This window comes from Tetrao urogallus, assembly GCF_951394365.1.
Source record: "Tetrao urogallus genome assembly, chromosome: 2".
NCBI classification, from domain to species: domain Eukaryota; kingdom Metazoa; phylum Chordata; class Aves; order Galliformes; family Phasianidae; genus Tetrao; species Tetrao urogallus.
This window is the reverse complement of record NC_136814.1, coordinates 47,371,600-47,390,172: the sequence shown is the minus strand read 5'-3', so window position 1 is coordinate 47,390,172 and position 18,573 is coordinate 47,371,600. Positions and strand designations below refer to the sequence as shown.

At 42.1% G+C, this 18,573-nt stretch overlaps 1 protein-coding gene across 1 annotated transcript; it reads right to left on the bottom strand.

Annotated features, from left to right (window-relative positions):
- Positions 1-1,480: 1,480 nt before the first annotated feature.
- GINM1 (glycosylated integral membrane protein 1) lies at positions 1,481-16,855 on the bottom strand (the record flags this gene model as incomplete). The annotated part of the gene is made up of 8 exons (XM_079549959.1): positions 1,481-1,589; positions 3,093-3,256; positions 4,565-4,695; positions 5,404-5,560; positions 7,669-7,820; positions 9,854-9,950; positions 10,120-10,179; positions 16,751-16,855. 8 exons carry the CDS (start codon positions 16,853-16,855, stop codon positions 1,481-1,483), a joined length of 975 nt encoding a protein of 324 aa, XP_079406085.1.
- Between the last annotated feature and the right edge of the window lie 1,718 nt (positions 16,856-18,573).

The window sequence follows — 18,573 nt, the reverse complement described above, 5'->3', positions numbered from 1 at the left end:
TTAGTAATTCTGTGAAGGGGCATTCATTTCCACATGCGTGGAAGAAGGCTTTGTCTGTCTGTGGGAGACTTGCTTCAGCAGTTCTTGTCTGTGCAGTCACCACCTTTGTGTTAGGGTCTGTGTGGTTTCCTTATTAGCTGTGGATGACAACCACCTCTGTCATGTTTTCTTTCACTAAATTTCATTCTTAATTCAAATGCCTCAAGCTCTATGTCTTAACCAGTCATGGTATCACTGTGGTAGCTCTCTTGGGATAGAGTCCTGGAAAAGCACTGCTTGTGACTCTAGTGATGTCCATCACTGCTGCTTGTTCCAGATCAGCAGAGCTTGGATGTTTCATGCTCCACACCCACCTGAAGCACTGTGTCAGCCACGACATGGCCAGCTGAGGGGGCAGGTGATCTGGGAACGGTTGGGATCCTGCTCTCTGGTGACACTAAGCTCGGGGAAGGAACTATGAAGTACAAATGCATAAGGTGCTAGAACAAAAAGTGTGGGTAATTTTGCATTAGGGTTATGATGACTGTTCAGTCTAATGCCAGGTAGTCTGGATTCTCCCTCCCCCCCCCCATCATTCTTAAAAACAATGTTAGAACAACGAAAAGCTAAAAAACCAACTAGCTCCATGTATCCAACACATACCCCAAGCTGCTAGTTTACGTAGCAAAATAAATATATGCTTCAACACAGTCTAATAAACAATTTAAATGTTTATTTGAAAAACATGAACAGTACAAATCAGCATGGGAAGACTGGGCCTACTTAGTAAGCCAGTATTGTAGATTTTTTTTTCCTTGATTTTGAGACGTCACATAGCACTGCCACAAATACAAAAAGAACTTTGTGAATAAGCCAAGTTACACGTAGTGCTAACAATTTTTATGAGAAGTAGGGGGTCATAAAAGTATAAAGTGCTTGAAATATAAATCTACCTTTTTAAATTTTGTTTTGCATATATGTCAAATTACTTGAGCAATACAGATGTTTGGTAGTGATACTTTCCTTGCAAGGCACACTCAACCCTAAGAGACCTGAACCCAGGTTGGGTAGCTCTGTTTTGGCTTGCAGGCACACGTAACGTTTGTTGTACTCCTTTGTCTTTTTCTGAAAAGTGGTATTTGGAGACTTCAGGACATCCTGAATTTCATCAGCTGGCTACTTAGGAGAGCTGGTTTATCTGTAGGTGTGAAGGCAGCCAGCATCGTGTCTGAGCTGCAGAGAAGTGACTTCACAGAAGTTAAAACCAATAGTAGCTGTTATATTTTGAAGCTTCTGAAAAAGGCTGCATGTTTATGAAGAGGTACAAGGAAGTCAGCTTTGGGCCTCATCCTGACTATCCCTTTACCAATTAATCAACTTGCTTAGTTTTCTCAGTAGGAAACAAAGTATTAAGATCAAGTGCCAAATTTCAAGTCAACTAAAAATTCATTAAAAACAAACAACAACAACAGAAAAGAGCAACTCTGAAGTAAATACAATATTAAGTACATATTTTCTCATCTAAATTATTTTTCCTGTCTGGAACATCTGAAGGCAGGCTGATGGTAATCACAGGTACAAAGCTCATTTGATCCAGGAGAAGGATGCCTCTGAAAGGTAAAATCAGCTGGCATTAGAAAATAATATTCAAAACAGTCCTGTGTTCTAAAAAATAAGACATATTCTTAAAAGCACCCTAAACTTTCATTTAATACGTCAAGTATTATCCTAATAATACCTCTTCAAAAGTAGAATGAAAATCTTATGAAAAACTGGTTTAAAAAGTACTGGCTCTTGTTTCAGAGAGAGCCTCCAATTCAGTCTGTATGTCTGAACTATCAGCAGAGTAGGCTCAATTTTGACATAGCTTAAAGTTGTTCAGCCTTTCAGTTCCTCAGAATGCTCTGACAAGCCACACACAGGCTCTGTGTTCTCCAGTTGGACAAGTTATTGCAGTATGGTTCCTCTGCTCTGTACCAACCTCTGCCATGGATAGATCATCAGGCATTTTGCTGAACAGTTTGTGGTGGTAAGATTTTTTTTCCCCCTAGTTCTTCTTATTTCAGAGCTTCACAGCATTAAGCTCCTTGTGGTTGTTGGAGAGCAGCTGTTACAAACTGTTTCTTCACTTTTCCTGCTCTAACAAGCTAGTTCCAAGAAGTACTCTACTCTGACAGCAGGCTTTGTGAAGTGTGAGGGGGAAGCATGGTATCTTCTGTCACTGCAGTTTCCAGCCTTCTCAGTTTACCAACCCTCCGTTTTCCTAGCTCTGTCAGAAGCACTAAGGCCAACTCTTATCCCTGGGTGCATGCATAGATTAGCCAGGCTCAGGGCCATTCAGAAACACAGCTGGTCAGCAGTATTTGAGAATATCAGCTGTGCTTACTCCAAGTGAGGAAGCAAGATTTGCTGTCAGTCATTCCTCCTAAAAAAACATTAGGTTCCAAGGGTTAAGGCTTCCCAAGTCGACTTGGGTTCCTTAAAAACGTTCGTGCTTTCCTACTCTATCTCTAAATCTGTATTGATTTCTTAGCTGCAGTTGCCATTTCATACTTCCACACTTGTTTGGAAAACTTGCTTATCCGAAAAATACTATACCAGTGTTCCTGGTAAGATACCAGCTGAGCAAATAAAGCCATCCATAGTCAATCAGTTTTATTTTTAACCTTTTGCCACCACTCCCTACAGCTTCCAAGCTGCCTAGATAGATAATTCCTTAAAGAAATCCCATCCTAATTTGCAAAGCCAAATTTGAGGCCTTTCATGATTACAGTAATGACTGCAGCACTACAGAAAGATGCAGAATTGCTGGAACAGCTTAGCTCTAGCTTCTACCCTCCTCTGTTGGAGGTATGTTATGGTGTCTCAAAATGTAGTCCTTGGAAGAACTAATCAAAATTTGGTATTACCACAGCCAAGCTAAAAATGCTTCTAATGAAAAATTTGCCTATGCATCAAAAGGTCACTTGAAATGATAATTTGCTGCATCCTTCTTATTAAATTGTTGTCATCATCTGCCTAAAAATGGGGCTGCTTCTGACTCGAAAGATTTTTCAGTAATGCTTTGTCTTCACGGGGGAAAAAGAAAAAGAAAAAAAGCACAAGTTACTTACTTGGGCTCACAGGAAGGAAAAATCACCTTTAAGACTTTTAGAATGAGCGCTGCTCCAATAACTCCAACCACAATGACTTCCATCAAATTAAAGAAAATGGGTAAAGATTTAAACCAGAATCTGCAGAGCCATTTTCTCAAGTCTTCCACCCACTGGCACATCACCTACAATCAAAGCAGGTTGCAAAACATAGCAGGTGCAGTTTTGTAGCTATTGGTAAAAGCAGGATGTAATTGATTGGTGACTCAGATTTGTTTCTCTTCTAAAGTTTGGAACCTTTCAACTGAAGTATTTCTATGGAAGGTTTGATTTGTGCAGAAGTGGCTCATCCTCAAAGAGTTCCCTGAAAGGAAAGGCCACTTGGGAAAACAAAGGACACTTGAACAGAGTAGGTGAAGGGTGGGCTACTTGACCTATACTCAGGGTAGCTATGATTTAATTCCTGTATACAGCAAAGAAGGCTCACTGAAACTCAGGAGAGGGGGGTAGCACGTTCTCTAACCTATCTATAACTTGCAGCGTACCATTTCTGCCATCCTCTCTAAGCAGTGCATTTCAAGCATTTCTCTCCACCACAAAGTAGGCTGTGAAAGCCTATCTGTAACTCATCTGGAACTGAAGCTTTTCAAGGTGCTGCTGTGTTTCTTACAGCTGGTGATACTCATGGCTCATCAACCAGTGGCCAGCACCTGCCTCTAAGCTGTCAGGGGAAAAAAAAAAAGCAATTTAAAGCTTAAAAAAAAAAAAAAAGTTAAAACTGCTGTAAATACTTAGTCTGTTATAATGTAAATATCACAGCTCATTTTCACAACATATATGTGACACTCATATGCGTGACTTCGACTGGAGTAAGAAAGATTTCTCACTGCTAAGGTGTAGTTTACGAAGGTTTTGTCTTAGTTTTAATTTATTTTTGTTGTTTTTACAGTTTTCTGGATTGTGGCTGTAACAGTCATAGTGGTTGGCTGTGGAGATTGTTCATAGTGGGGCTGTGGGGATTTCTGTGACTTCAGCCACTGTCACAACCTCACACAAATAAGTGGAATAGCAATTCTCCCTTGAGAAATCTATTATATGCCATATTGCTTTCTTCAAGTAAAAAATAGAGAACAAAGAAATGTTACACACCTTATTACCGTCTTTAAGTAATGTTTTGTTTGGCCTCTACACAAAGAAAGCCTATCATCTGGATCCTAACAGTGCTCTTATTTGATTCCTTCTCTAACCATCCAGGAAGGAAGTAACCCTGTATTTGTACATGTTTCTGTAGACAATACTAAAAACAGAGAGGAAGCCTATTTGTCTGTTCTCTTGAACTATAACATTCTGCTTTATCAGCAGCATGTTGCTACATTTGTCTTCCTAGGAATGTCACCAAGTCATCTTCCCATTTCTGTGGAGACAGAGGAGAAAAAAGGGGAGGGGAAAAAAAAAAAAAACACCACAAAGGACAAACAACCACAGGACCCTACCTTGTAGGAAGACGAAGGTTCTATCCTAAGAGGTGTTTCTGGTAACTTGCCAGGTAACGTCTCTTCATCCACTGTGGTTTCTACCTGCCAGATCAAGTACTGACTGGTAGTTTGCAGTGGATCTTGAATATCTAAAGAAGAAAAGTTGGATATAGTGGGAGGCTTGTTTTGGAGGGGTGCTTTTTTTGTTTTTTATTATTATTAGTTGACTCTGTGAGCTAGGAAGCAAAAACATGCATTTCATTAAGATCAAAGAAAACCAGCAATTTTTTTTCCACTTGATAAGAAGCAGCAGTATTACAATGCAGCCCTTAGCTATGAATTTCAGCTGTCATCAGATTTTAAAAGTGACAAGCTAGATAAAAATATTTATCTCCTAATAAATCCTTGAGTTTTTGATCGAACTGAAATAAGATTAAAGTATCCAATAACTTCTCTTTTTTTAAAGTTATTCAAGTTTAATAACTCTTCTCTGATTTGGGAGTGACCCATACAGGTATTTCCTTCACAGTTTTTCCTTTTGATCTCAGAATAAGGGGGAGCTTTAGGGAAATTTCCGAAACAGCACTGAAAGAGAAATTTATGTAAATGTCTGGGCTATGATTTTACAAGCACAAGTAATTCAAAGGAGAACAGATTTGGAAACAAAACAAAAGTAGTAACTAGAATGCAGAAGAGTAGAATTCAGGTGTAAATAAATTTTAAAATAAAAACTTAATGGTTAATCTGACAACTGTTTAACCATGCAAAACAACACTGGGATGACAATGTTATTTTGTCCTTGTAAATCAGTATGTAGATTATGCTCAAAAATATTATGTAACAGCTAAGAAAGAGACCTTTTCCTGAGAGGTTGGGAAGCGTAAATAGCACGTCGTTGTCCCTTGGGATGGAATACAACATACTCTCTTTCAAAGGGACAGTGTAGTTTGAATGTCTCAGTACCCTCAGGTCCTTCACTAAGATATCTATTTCTGTTACTTCTTCCTGCTGAACCTGCGAGAGATGCAAACAGATTGATATTGTTGAGTTTAAAATAAAGACAAAGTAGGCTGGCAAAGAAAACCAATACATGCTCGTAAACTCCAAGCCAGTAAGATTTAGACAGATGCCGTAACATGAATCAGTACTCTTAGCTTTACTTAACACACTTCTACAGGCACTGCTGTATTAGAATGTATGCTGAATGAACCAGGTCTCCCTCTCCCTACAAAAACATGTCATAGTCAATCACTGGGCTTTCAACCAAGTCTTACAGAGCTCCTCATGTCAAGGAGGCACTTTAAAGCATGAAAAACTCAGATATACATATTGAAAGGGCACATGGAAATGTTGCTTAGGTGAGACTGACACTGCTGCTTTTGTAGTCATTGCTTTTTTTTCCCCCACCAACTGAAAAAAATCTTGCTGAGATATTCATTGCTGTTTTTGTTTAGCTTTGGCTTATTTTTCTTTAAAGTGATATCATCCAGAGCAGACAACAATGAAGTACAGAGTAACTGTGTGTTCATATATTCAATTCTTCTACTACAGTCTGATGTAAAACAGCTTGTCAACAGGTACATGTCTTCAAAAAGGAATACAGGGGATGACGTGATTTCACTCTTGCTTCCACAGCCATCAGCCTTTTGCTTTTAACATGTGCAGAACAATACAACTAAAAAGATGACTGTTACTGTCAGCTGATACCTAATTAGAAAGATTGAAAGCTTAACAGAATAATTAGGGGAACAGAGTGAGGTTTCTGTGTGTTCTTACCTGGTGCCTATGAAAACCCAATTTGCATTTTGATGTCTAGTTTGAGATATGAACTACTGCAACACTGTTGTCTAACAAATGTTCCAAACCAAAGTATATTAGCCAACGGTGGGGTAAGGACCTCACTAAAAAAGCTTCAAATCTCAGTGGGATCATCGCTTTTATTAAGAGAAAAATTTTCACAGAGAAATGCTTCATGCCAGAGTACTTTATGACGAGCGTGCAATTAATTAAAGATAATGGTATTATCATCATTGTCCTATTAAAAAAATACAGCAGAATATAGGACAACAGCTCTATCTTCTAACTATAATCTCTCTGGTTGGAAAAGTATAACTTTTAAGTGACTGTGAGAACTCAGTTCTGCACATTTCAATCTCAGCTCAGTTGTAGCCCCTCACATTCACTGCTGTGTGTGCAAATACAGTTAGAAGTTTTGTGGATTTTTTATTTTGCTCTTCCTCTCAAAAAAAACAAAAAACAAACAAACAAAAAAAACTATGTTCAATATCAAGATTTTTATTCAGATGAATTAATTGGCTTGAATACAAAACAGTCTAAGGTTAAGCCCTCAGATGATCTTTCCTAGTAAGCCCCCTTCAGAGGATGCTCCTGCAAGCTGTGCAGTAGAAATGTTTTATTAGCTTGAAATAAAGAATGGGCAAAATCTCAGAGTCAGAATGAGCACATGCCCATTTATTAATTTTGTACATTGCTTTGAAAGTGAAATACTGCTTGTGAGTTTGACTTTCCTTGCATTTTGGAAAAGTTCATGATATAGAATCATAGAATCGTAAGGTTGGAAACGACCTGCAATATCATCCAGTCCAACCACCCTTCCATTCCCAGTACCAGAAACTAGTAAACCATCTCTCGTAGCTCCTCATCCAGGCGCCTCTTGAACACTGCCAGGGACGGCGACTCCACCACCTCCCTGGGCAGCCATTGCAGTGCCTGACCACTCTCTGAGAGAAAAAGTTTCTCCTAATGTCCAACCTAAACCTCCTCTGGTACAACTTCTGGCCATTTCCTCAGGTCCTACTATTTGCCTGGGAAAAGAGGCCAGACCCTTTTTCATCACAACCTCCCTTCAGGAAGTTGTAAATTGTATATTCTAACAAACTTAATGGAAAGTCATCCAACTATTAACTACTGAGATAAGAATGTAAACATTAAAGCTTAAATTCTCCTCATGAAACACCTCTCCCGACCCAGGTTGATTTTATCTCCCTCAGCAGTGTGCTAGCTAGCATTAGCTTACATGCTTTGTACCTTTACCACCATCCACACACATGTAAGCCTTTCAACTCTAAACTCAAAACAAGCAAAGTATTATTTTTCCTTACCTGTCTTCCATCAATTTCCGTCACTTCTTCCTGAATGACAATCAGCTGCAAATCAGAACTGGATGCCAGAGGCCACTCATGAACCATGATGCGAACGCTGACAGTTCCCAGGCGTTGCTGCTCCACCATATCATCCAGGCTGCCATTCTCCACTGTTAAGACATAATGGCACAGTTTTCAAAGAGAAACCATCCCAAGCAGAAGGCAGGGCATGATGCAGTTCTCCATGGAGCACACAGATGTGGCATCCATAAAGGTGAGGCCTGCTGGAGCTGGAAGGCAGCAGTGGAAGTCAAGGAGTCCAGTTCACCACATAAATCACACAGCACAGGAGCTAAGATTGTTGCCCCAGTTTCTAAGCCACCAGCACTGTGTGTCACCTGCAGTGCTTGCTTAAGAGGCACCCGGGGGGAATGCTTCACTTGTTCCGTCAGTCAAACGCCACCACCTGCAACCCTTTTCCTCATAAAGCTATTTAGCAGTTTTAAATATAGAAAAATCCTTTTTGGAACCATTTAAGAGAATCTTACTTTGGGAAAATAAGCGGCAGAAGGAAAGAAAGAGGGATTGTTCCCCATGGGTGTAAGCACTAACATGCTTGCGGAATACTTTCTGAATTACAGCAGCAAGCAGATATTAAAAGACCAAAGATCCCAAGATAATGACGCTCCTTGCAGTCCCAACCTTTCATGCGTCAGGCTGGAGCTAAAGATGTTCACTGATCTGAAACTGACTTTGTGGAAACTTGAAGTGGGAATATAGGTACAGGCACAATGTAACAATAATGTCAAGACACTGCTTCTCTGGAGACTTGGTCTCTAATATTGAAGATTGTGACCGTTTGGCTCAATTTTAATTTTACATACAGATATTCAGGATTATTTTTCCCCTCTCCTAATAAATAATGAGTATCTCAATACTCTTTCAGCCTTTTATAAACATTATCTGAATCTGCTCTTGAGAATTTAGTACGCATGTAACTGTTGCTTTGCAGGTAACAGAAGTACTGTGTTGAGGATCTAGACCCAAACATGGGAATGGACAATTCCAGACTCCCAGGTCAAAACAGTATTTTTCTCATTGTATCAGATTTTCATCCATAACTACAGCCACTGCAAACTATTCAACTATGGTTTTGGAAATTAATAGGATCCGCTACAGTAGAGTGCTCAGCATCTCTCAAAATTAGTCAATAAAAACATTACCTTGTTTGTAAACATTTTGTCACATTTTTCTATCCTAGGATAGAAAACACAGAAGCAATAGGAATATAACCACCCCAGAAATAGAGAAGAGAATTACTGATCTCCCACTTCAGAAAAGAAATAGTGTGAAATTAATAATTGATAATACTTGAGAAGGAAGGGTTCAAGAGACAAGGTCATGGCTCAGAGAAGCCATTTAGAAAAGCATTAGTATTTTCTAAGTAAACTGACTGAGTATAAAGGGGGGATGACCTCAGAAACCAAGCATCAGAATGACTGCACCCGATCCATCAAGAGATCGTTCTGAAAACAACAGAAGCTTAAAGCAAGTAACACAATGGTCCTCACTTAATTAATTATACAGTATGTTCTGAGCATCTCAAAAATCACAGTGCTTTCTGATCTTTCACAAAGGTGCTGCATTTAATTGGTGGGGAAAAAAAAAAATACCAAAAAACCAACAGTTTCAAGATCATTTGAAAACATTAACTACTACAAAACACAGCAGAACTGCAGTACTGGTGCCTTAATATCCTGTCGAGGACAACCTTCTTTGTCTACTAAAGACAGAAATGAGATAATGAAAAATATCTTCCCAAAAAATCTTCATATTTTTGCTACTGAGCCTCTGCTTGGACGCATGCCAGTGAGCCAAGGGACATGGCTATTAGCAGGGTGGAGCTGCATCCTTCTGTTTACATTGTCTAGCTTGTCCTGCAAAACATTCTTCTGAAAAGACAGGCAGAGTCTTGAGTTCAGATTCAACCATTTAGATGCAAGCCTATCAATGCGACTTGAATACAAGGCACTAAGATTTTTTTCCACACATATCAGTAGGAAAACTTTCCTAATTTGGGAAGTTTGCTTCTACTGTGCTGAAATTTGCAGAGTATGAGCACACGCAGAAATTGTAAGCTTTCATTACTAGATGACAAGGAAAGAAAATACTGCAGGGGAAAAAAAAAAAAAAGAATACTCACATATTACTGTTTGACACGTTATGTGAGCAACTCCGCTTCTCATAGGAAAATCATTTAGATACACCTGTCCGTTAGCATAGGTGATATTAAACACAACCTGAAAGACAGACAGACAGATTGAATGTGCAGTCCTGCCCCTATGCTGTAGTTCTGTTCTCACAGGAACACAATTAACACTGACTGAAGTCAGACCACAATATACTCTTATCCACATGCTTTTTTTGCTACGTATTAATTCACTGAATAAATAGAAAAACCAGACAAACCTGCCCTTTATGAAATTCTCCATTGCTTTTCAACATCATAACATTGACTCTGATTGTTTCCTGGAAAACAACAAAGAAAAGAGATGTATATTTCTGTGAGAAAATACACAAGGCCCTGCAGGCCATAAGCAACTTTCACATGCTCTGCTGCGGAACGGCCCTATGCAGGTCCCAAAGCACATTCTCAGGCTTTCTGCCTTGCAAACAGAAGTAACAGAGATATGCTTCCTCGTTCCAGGTACATTTTTTTCTCCACTTCTTAATAAAATTGACTGATGAGAAAAAGAAGTGACTGCTTCCTTCTAAGTGTAACTTATTTTTTAAACGCAGACAAAATAATAATCAAACAAAATTATCAGAACTTGTTACACATGGATGTAAATGGTAACAGGAGACTCACATTAGTTGAAACAGAACAGACAGTGCATGATACAATCAGATTCCCCATCTCTGTCATAAGAGCTCCATTAAGCCTTCAAGCTGTCAGCCTGTTGTGATAAAGAACACCTGGCTTTATCAGCACCAGCAGTGATCCTGTGTTGTTTTTCTCCTCTGGTCATCATTTCCCAGTTATGCCACACAGGCCTCCTCCAAGCCCCAGGGATTTATTTCCTTCTTTCAAACCTCAGTTGCTGTGATTTCTTGTTTCCGTCATTCTGTCCTCTCATTTCATCCTTCTAACCTGAGGGGTTCTTTAGCAGATGGGTCCTGAAATCTCCTAACTGCCCTGTGATGATATACAAAAACATGTAACAAGTGCCACACTGCTTTCCTGAGTCATCTCAGAAATAATGTTAGGTTCTCCATTTGCCTTTTGGGAGCCTTACGTTACTCTATCCGTGTTTCACTTTCCTCTGGAATACTCTTCTCTGTCCCTTCAGCATCTTTAGCTCTGCGTTTGAGACAGTTTCACATTTGAACAACTAAAAAATGAGGCATGTCTCCAAAGAGGAGAACTCCTCAGAATTCAGAATGAATGAAAGAGTGAATGAAAGACTTCTTAGGCAGGGAATACTTGGAGCACAAATGATTTTTTTTGCCACGTTTTTACCCAGTACAATGTCATCCCCATTCATGAGCAGAAACTTTCTGGAGTACAACTGTAAGATAAAAATTTCCTTAAAACAATGGGGACGCATAGCAGCCAGAGCTACCACAAACTGAAGAACAGCATCCCAATCTGATTCAGCAGAAATCTGGCTTCACAGGGGAAAGTGTCGTTTAAAATCCAACACAGATTCATATTAATTATCTATTTAACTAAGTACAGCGTCTTTTTTAAAGGAAGGTAATTTCCTTTTGGTTGGAAATTACTTGTCCTTGATGTTTCAGATGCATTTGTCAGGTCAGTAGCAAAATTCTCTGACCACCGAGATCAAAAGTCTTTTTCCCTGCCCTTCCTAGGAAATGGGTATTTATGCTGACTTTTCTCCAAAGCTCCGATCCCAGTTATTCAGATAACATATAAATTGACTTAGAAAACCGGAAATCTATTACTGAACATTTAAACTAGATCCATCGTATAACTGTGGGATGTAAGCTGTTCTGCCATCCCGTAGCCTTCCTCAAGCCACTTATTTTGTTCCTCATATTTTAAGAATGCTGTGTAGTTAAAAAAAATTTGCCAAACTCTTAGCACTTTATCAAGCCCTCAGAGCTGTGCTAATTTTACACTCCCAAACTGCATAACAGACGATGGAGACGCTGTCCTGACTTCCTAATATTTTCTCTTTTTTGGGAATTCAAAGGGCCTGGAGGATGGACCTTTCAGGCAATCTTAATAACGCTTCAATTTTAAGCTTCAAACCAAGTCTGAGCTCCTCTGCGCAGAAAGTATTTTGCAATCTTTTCTCAACATCTACAAAGCGACTCAGAGATTACTAGAAAAGTAAAACATCAGATAGCCAGCTACTGCTAGGAAGAGGGAAAGTCCCCCATCTCTTAATTTAATCAAATGCTGTCTTTGAAAATGAAGGACTTCAGGCAAAATAAATGTGCTCAGCAAATGAGCACTGTATGCACAAAGTGAAATGTGCATGTGATGATTTCTTCAAGTTGTCAGCTCTGTTGACCTGGTAACCAAAAGCACAATCATGAATTCTGTTGCACACACAGAACTTGCATTTGAACAGCACATTATGTGCTTAAGAAATTAAAATACTTAGGAGAACACATCCGTGCTGTCTAAATTATTTTAGATGGTCGCATGCAGACAAGTAAGACAGCTGAGCTGATCTAACAGCTTGCTCCCTCTGCCACCAACTGACGGAGGGCAGCTCTCTCCTCTGCAGCACATCTTCCTTCCCTCCCATTTCTGCCAAGTCAGTGAGCAGCTACAGCTCATTAAGCTGGCAGGAGAACGGCCACTTTGTTGCCAGCTTGTTTCCCTCTCCATAAGCAAGAGGCAGACAAACAGTGGAGACAGGGGCTAATAGCTGGGAGAGGTGTGAGACTCGCTTGTATCTGAATATTTTCTGACCTCTGGTATGTTCTTGCTTTGCCTAAGCAGTCTTACCAGTCTTGGTACCAGACTTGCTGTGAAACACTGCAAGTAGATCTCCAAGTTTTGGTGTGAACAAATAACTGGGTGTCAGCTGTTCTTGCTCCAAATTCCCAAACTGATACAGAAACATCTCAAGGCCACCTTTTCCAGAGTGAAAAACAACTCGTATTGACATTATTCCTGACAGGTGTTCATTTAACCAATTCTTAAAGCTTTCTGGTGATGTCCAAAAAATGAACGCTCTCCTCAACTATTTACACTAGTGTTCTTTTTTTTCCTCTCTATCTTTAATGTTAAAAGCTTTCCCGATGCCTAACCTGAAACCTTCCTGTTGCAGCTTATGAACAGGTCATTCATTGCTCTTGATAGCACCTTTTCAGGGAAAATAACAGCCCTTCAATTCAGTTTTCCTGATTTTATTGATCCTCCAGCTCATTTCATTCTTCCTTGGAGATCAGTTCCTCGTGGCTGTCTTCCCACTGATCCTTCCTGCACCACTGACCCAAATGGCAATGAACCTACTGAGTCCTGAACATAGGCCGTACGCAGTAATCCTCCATCTTGTTCTGTTGCTTTCTGGAGAAGCCTGAACCATGAGTGTAAGTCTAGTTTGTATGTCTTAAAATCACTCCTAATGCTGTTATAGGGTGCAGATGCATCTCCTGAGTTTTCCTAGGACTTCTCATCACTGTTACAGCACTCGGGCAGGGATACTCACAGCAGCAGTGGACAAGGTACCTGCAAAGAGGACAGCACCTCCACACAGATTTATGCTTTTCTATTAGAGGAAAGCAAGGCTGGGGCAGTAATAGTGTGGCAACATGCATGACAGGTTTTATGTGAACTAGTGAATTTTGGTAAGCCTGAATCAACAGCAATAAGCAGGCTGTGATTATGTTCTACTCCTTTCACCACGTGCTGCAACAGAACCCAGGAAAGCTCATTGGGGCAGTGCAATAGAGTTCTAGCAAAGAGAATGGTGACAGAAAGAATATAAAGCACCTGGCATTATTTGAAAGGGAATATTTGTTGCTTCTTAAAGAGTCCCCACAGCGGTTCTGCACATATCTTCACCCACCTGTAGCCTTTTATGAAAAATGCCACATAAGACAAAGCTGTAGGTCTAATCAGTGACACTCAAGTGCCTTCGAGCCTCACACAGTCCCATCCCTCTCCCCAGGCTCCCAAACAAGGCTCCTGCTGCTTCAAGGAGCAGATGGCACAGCGCCTGGCAGCACGGTCAGCTGCATGGGCAGCAAGGGGACAGACAGCCCCTGTAGCAGCTGTGCACGGATATCCTCTGTGCAGTATGGAAATGGGAAATCAACAGAAGTGGCCATACAAGTAAGAAATGGACAAAAGTAGAATCTGTTTCTAAATTTGAATGGAGATTGTGGGAAAGAGTGTTCAAACAAGCCAAAAACTACCATCCAAATTCATACTGCTTTTGAGTCCTGGCACACACATGGAAAACTGGCCCCACAGGGTCTCAGGTTCCGTTCTTATTCCTTCATCAGACTCAAAACAAAGCTATGCTGTAGGGCTTTAGCTGCCCACCAGGCACAGATGAGGTAGGAAACAGTTTTGGTACAGACCCCAGCAAGACTGGAGAATTACAGTTAGCCCCTCGTATTTCGCCAAACTTCAGTACAAAATCTTCTCAAAGAAGGCTTGGTATTGTTAAACAGCATGATAATATTTAAGATAAGACAGTGAAATTCAGAACTTGCTTAGGTAACTACAACTCAACTATCTTGTTAATATATAAAGCTAACACACTGATGCTTTTGCTTTACTATTCTGAACAAGCAAACATATTCCTTCCTTGTTTTGTGATGTTCACGGAATAACATTGCTTATCCTTTCCTCTGCCCTACGTGTGTTGCCTTTGCTCTCTCCCTATGAAATCAACTCACACTACGAATATTTTATCCAGAATTTTAAAGCTGAACACTTCATCTCACATAATCAGGACACAGCTGCATCACACTGCTTTAATTCAATCAGATATACACAGAAAGATGATGCGGTATACTTTAAGTATAAAATTCAGAACATATGCCAAGATGTTAATAGAAAAATTGGCATAAAGCTACAAAAGAAAGATGTCAGCATATCACTATAAACAAGTTTCTTTGATTAAAATACACGACACCCAGTGCACACACACTCATGGCTGATGTAGTGAAGATTACTTTTTTTCTGTTATGAAACAATCTATCTTGCAGGTTTCTTGCAGCCAACAAATAGCCTGAAAAATATTTTTCACGCAACTACATGTATATAAGGTCCGGTAGGCAAGTAAGCCTTTTTGAAAGAAAAGAGTTAAATCTAAATTTTCAACAGCTAATGAAGTAAACAAACATCAGAGCATTCAGCTCACTGTGCTTTCAGCAAGTTCCTGACAGCACATCAAAAATATTCTAAGGCAGAAAATCTAATTCTTGACCGAACACTATAAAAACACATTACTTTGATGAAGATCAGTTATACTCTTGTTGCATCATTCCTTGCCTCTGTTTGTTTGTTTTTCTTCCCAATTTGTAATCCAGATTTGCTTGTCCAAATTTCGGGAGGAGAAAGCAAAACTAAAGCACACATGCTAATGTTCTTTTTTTTTTTAAAAAAAAAAAAAAAAAAAAAAAAAAGCCCAGATTTCAAAACAGCTTATTTAAGAAACGACAAGTGTTGCACAACAATGGAGGCGTTCACATTCCAGAGCTGAACAAAAGCATTACAAACTTAGAAAACAAAATTGCACAGATGTTCTCCAACATTCTCAGGTCTTTCCTCACTATGGGTCCCGTAATGTCTTGGAGGCAAACTTACTGCCATGCACAAGACTGACAAAACGTGAAGCTATCAGTAGTGCTGTGCCATCATACTTTCAGGATGCTGGAGTGTACAGCCATGACAGCCAAAGGGAAGCTGCAACCAGCCTGCAGTCCAAAACCTCCTCAGGAAAGAGCCTTCTGATCACATGCCATGTGTTGCTAAGCTCCTGGCTGCTGATGCCAACCCAACAGCACTGAATTCCCATTCTGCCCAGGCCCTTCTCCCACCAGCTCCTGCTCACACTGTAAGGCTTAATGAGGGCTCTGAAATGCACCTGCCCTACACCCAAAGCAAAGTACTTGAGGATCAACTGCGCTATGTCTGTGCTCCCACACTTCACTGCACCTGAATGGGAGTACTGATGTCTGAAGATCTAGATCTCCATCTTGAAGACCTAAGCCCATCTCACTTCCAATGGTTGCAAAGGGAAGTGGAGACAAGGAAGCAAGCTCAGGATGTGTCAGTGCAGGGCCTGTGCCAGGCCCTCAGGAGGACTGTTTCAACCAGTACCACAGGGAAAAGAGGCCCTGACAAATCCTTCAGTGTCTGCACAATGGGTGGGTGAACCCAGCACAGGCACTGGAAGGATAAAGCAGGCAGCACGATGCCCTGCACTGAAACAGGTTGCCCATGGAGGTTGTGGATGCCCCATCCCTGGATGCATTCAAGGCCAGGCTGGATGTGGCTCTGGGCAGCCTGGTCTGTGCTTGGCAACCCTGCACGTAACAGGGGGTTTGAAACTCGATGATCACTGTGGTCCTTTTCAACCCAGGCCATTCTATGATTCTGTGCATACGCAGCTGCATTGGGAACCTGCTGTGGGTTCAATTCAGAAGCACAGACATCACTGGGAGAAGACCCGGCCATAATGCACCATGTATTTGTGCAGCACCAGCCTGTCACAACGCAGTGGGCGCACACACACACAGCACGAGGTGGATCTGCCCAGCAGTACAGATAGCCATAATGTTCTTCTCCTTCAGCCTGCCAGATATTTTTCAAACACTATATGGATGAATCACTGAAGGCAGGCAGGAAGCAGCAGGCACGCAGTCACCAAGTTTGTGGCAGACGCGTAACGCGGTCCTTTTGCGCCTCTTCCCGCACACCTCAGCCCGAAACGCCGGCGCACAGCGGGACGAAGTCTGCAGGCAGCGCACCTGCGCCCGCCCCGCGCTACGCCGGGAGCTCACAGCGCCCACAGCGCCCGCAGCCCCCGCCGCCCCGTCCGCCTCCTTCTCATCCACTGGCGGCGGCGGTTCCCAGCTCCCCCCCCCGCCGCCCCTCCGGTACCTGTCCCAGCGGCAGCGCAGCGGACGGGCCCAGCTGCAGCGCGGCGGTCAACGGCAGTAGCAGCAGCAGCAGCCGCCGCCCGCGCCGTCCCAGCGCCGCCTCCATCTTGCGACCCGGGAATTAAAACAAAGTGAAACATCAACAAGCGGCGGGGCGGAGCCGGGCGGCGGGCGGAGGAGGCGGCGCGGGGCCGGGCTGCGGAGCTTGCAGGCCGCTGCTGCGGGCCGGCGTCGAGGCGGGCGGTGCTCCGGGAAGGGCCCTCCCGCTGCTCGGAAATAGCTGCGGGTTTCCCAGGAGCGGGAGCTCGGCCTCCGCGCCCGAGATGACGGGTGCCTGCTAACGCGCTCCGGCTGCACCCCGAGGGCGCCTATAGCGATCATAGCGATCCGCCCGCACGGCTTGAGGCGGGGCTCGCTGCAGCAGCACCGGCTGCATTCTGAGGGCTGCACGGGGCTGGGGAGCTGAGCAGCCGGAGTGCCGCGGGGCGGCGGCGGAGGGAATTCCTTCGGCAATACAGAACGCGTGAGATTGAGGTTTAGGCTGTGAGAGGTCTGAGCCTCGGCTGGAGAACGCGGGCGGAAACTTTGTAACGGCGCAATAGCACGCGTCTCAGGCAAAGAGAAGGGAAACAGCCGAGATTGGCGGGTCCTTGGTGGGCATGGGGGTCATAGAATCATAGCGTGGACCTGAGTTGAAAAGGACCTCAAAGATCATCTAGTTTCAACCCCCCTGCTGTGTGCAGTGTCGCCAACCACCAGACCAGGTTGCCCAGGGCCACATCCAGTCTGGCCTTGAATGTCTTGAATATCTTGAGATAAATAGTGATCTGTGTGTAGAAAAAAGATCGGAAGAATATAGCTGCTAGCAAAAGACATTCTGATGGTAAGGGGACAAACAGGTCTGCCTAGTGCAGCTCAGAAAGGGCAATACGTGAGCTATCCTGGTGAAGCTACCTGCAGCCTGATTTTGTATTGCTCTGTGACTCGCATTTTTTATAGTGAACATAAATCATAAAAGAAATACAAACTTGTTTTTTCATGTGCAGTTGGCATTTCTGACAAACTGCCGTAAACATCTGGAACAAGTTGGGAAGAGAGAGTCATAGATTTAGAAATACATATTAAACAAACACCTTAGGTATTTTTAATTCCAAAGTACATTTATTATCAACAGTTAGTACTGTTTCAGAGATTAGAAAACACAAAGTTGAGTAACTGACTCTCATCAACACAGAAGTCAGCACTGGATGAAGGAATAGAAGCACTGATGTAGTAATTTCCACAGCCTCTCTTCAACATCACCTAGTTTCTCTCAGATCTGTCCTAAATTTGTTTGCTCATTTGAATCTGTTGTGTTTGGTCTACTAAAGCAAATAGGCAAAGGATTTGTTTTCTGTTCAGGCTCATGCGAAAAAAAAAATCTCCATGGCATGTCAACTCCGCAGCCAGACATTTTGCTGAGTGCTGTAGGAGTCTGCGGGGACAGGAGGGCAGCTCCAAGAATCCAGCTCTTGTTAGTACTTGCAGCCATTTGCATGCTCTGATGGGAGGAAGCCTATATATCAAGTACGTTCCTAACTATGTGTCACAGTCCATTAGTAAATCAGATGGGAGTTCCATCTCAACAAGCCAAGATGTGCAAAAGTAAGCTACAGCACTACCTTGTTGTGTATGGAGGTGATTATTAAAATGCTTACAACACGTGCGAGATACGTAATGATATCATAGCATATACAAATACAAGGACTCAAGGCTCGCTGACCTGCAGAACACTTCAGCAAAGCTTGGGATGTGTTATCAGCTCACCTCAAGGAACTCAGGAGC